The 2,091-nt window shown below is 43.8% G+C and overlaps 1 protein-coding gene across 1 annotated transcript; it reads right to left on the bottom strand.

Annotated features, from left to right (window-relative positions):
* Nucleotides 1–469: 469 nt before the first annotated feature.
* LOC120124571 (fasciclin-like arabinogalactan protein 4) lies at nucleotides 470–1,885 on the bottom strand. Its single transcript, XM_039143213.1, has one exon. It carries the CDS (start codon nucleotides 1,800–1,802, stop codon nucleotides 519–521), a length of 1,284 nt encoding a protein of 427 aa, XP_038999144.1. The 5' UTR covers nucleotides 1,803–1,885; the 3' UTR covers nucleotides 470–518.
* Nucleotides 1,886–2,091: the final 206 nt, after the last annotated feature.

Below are 2,091 nucleotides of genomic sequence, written 5' to 3'. Positions count from 1 at the left end.
TTTTCATTCATCTAACAATTTTTTAATTTATATAAAATTAAACGAATCTTATATTAGATAAGTGGATCCTAACTCTCTTTCTATATGTATAATCATTCATTAAACTAAGGTAAGCTGGGTGTTTATACATATGAACTGGAATTAGACCAAAATTCGAATTTGATTCAATGAAATTCTATTACATATGTTAAGAATTTAACTCAAACTAAAATCAAACTCCAATTTAATTACTATCAGATTGCATTTCAAACACCCAGATGTGCATATAACTAAATAAAACGAAGCTTATGCTGCACCAATCCACTGATTATCCAAAATCAAAACAGCTTTACAATTTTATACAAGAAAATTTGTGCATTTTTAATATTATTACGGCATTAGCATCTTCCTCCGGAAATTCAAAAGAAAATGGCTTCTTTTGCAGCCAATAATAATTCATCTCACTGTGTAAAGGAAAATGTAACAAATATCCAAAAAAAACCCCAGTAATTTGGAGTCAAAAGTTAAAAAAAAAAAGCTCATGCCAATAGATACAATACTATACAATAGAGAACAACAATGCAGCTTTGCGCTCGCAATATCTGACCGTCAGAATTCATACCCTCATGAAACCCCTGCGGAGATGATGCTGGATTAATCAACCAAGCTGAATTCTCCGGCGGCGGGGATAATTCCGGCGGCTGAACAGTTATCCCCGGCTTCGGGATTACCGCTGCTGAATCTTTCCCAAAAATCTCTCTGGGCAACAAAACCTTGGAAACCCCGAAAATGGCAACGGGATTTTGGTCAAAAACCGTTTGGGTAACAGACGCTTGAACGATTCCCGTATCGATCGCAACGGATCCGTTGACTCGAGAAATGTTGAGAGTGAAGCTCCCGGCGCCGTTATCCTCAGTCGCTAGTGTGGGTTGAACCGGGTTCACGATCGACTCCAGCGACCCCAACGGGTAATAAGAATGGAGAACGTGGAATTTTAGAACCACTGATTTCTTATCAGCCGGAAGTGACTGCAATCTCACGCTTCCCGGCAGATCGCCGAAAGCACCGTCGGTGGGGACGAAGAGTGTGATGCCAGCACCGCCTTCGTCGGCTTCGAATTCATCGACGACGCCGGAAGCGGCTAACATTGCCGCTGCGACGTTGAAATTGTGGCCGTCGATCAAGGCTTTGGTAATGTTGAGGCCGAGGGGAGGGCGGGTTTCGGAAGCCATTAAGTTGAAGTCGTACGGGACGAGGAGGGAATTAACCGCGAGGATCGTGATGTTGTACGGCAGCGTTTTGATTAGGGACAAAACGGTGGCGTTTGAAGCGGAGTCAGGGGAGCGTGATTGGATTGTAATGGCGTTGGTTAACGGGTTACGCGAGATGTTGACGGCGCCGAAGTTGGCAGGGGCACGGCCGGTTGTTTGTAGGAGGGTGGTCACGAGGACGCCGGAGGGCGGGATCTGGAGGAGATCGGTCCAGGAGAAGTATTGTAGGAGGATGTGGTAGCGGAGGATGTCACCGAGTGAGGACGATGGGAAGCGGCGAGTGAGGTCGGAGGAAGGAGGAATGGAGAGGTAGGGGTTTGGGACGGCGAGTAGAGTGATGGGGTCTTGGCGGCGCGTGAGGTCAGAGGCGACGGAAGTGGAGCTGAGTAGGGAGGAAAAGGAGGTTAAGTTCTGGAAAGATGAGAGAATGGATGTTATATTAAGATCAGTATCGGCAGTGGGTGAGGAGAAGGAGGCGGAGGCGGAGGACAGGAGGAGGAAATAAAAGAATGTGAGAGGGGCAATATGGGAAATAAAGAATAAAACTGCCATGCCTTGAGCTCTCTCCCTCTCTGTCTTTTGCAGAGTTTGAGAGTGAAAGGAAAAGGAAGAATGGGTGAAGCGAGAGGCTTTGATTGTTTCTTCAAAGTGTGAGCAAGTGAGTGAGAGTATGATTTTATTTGATGCATATTTATTTTCCAGTCTATAAATATATTAATTAAGCATTTATTTTGTAGAAAAAAAATATTATCGTTTAATTGAATTAAAAGGAAAATAGTTTGATATTTCCAATTCTATAAAAATCAGCACCTTTTTTGTTTTTGTTAGCTGTGTGCTCACT

The sequence above is a fragment of the Hibiscus syriacus genome, unplaced genomic scaffold (assembly GCF_006381635.1).
Source record: "Hibiscus syriacus cultivar Baekdansim isolate YM2019G1 unplaced genomic scaffold, ASM638163v2 tig00110419_pilon, whole genome shotgun sequence".
Classification (NCBI taxonomy): domain Eukaryota; kingdom Viridiplantae; phylum Streptophyta; class Magnoliopsida; order Malvales; family Malvaceae; genus Hibiscus; species Hibiscus syriacus.
Note: the sequence above shows the minus strand (reverse complement) of the source record. Positions and strands in the feature narration are given on the sequence as shown.

Excerpts from the sequence above, each read along its gene's own strand:
- LOC120124571 (XM_039143213.1), bottom strand. The coding sequence starts at position 1,802 with ATGGCAGTTTTATTCTTTATTTCCCATATTGCCCCTCTCACATTCTTT.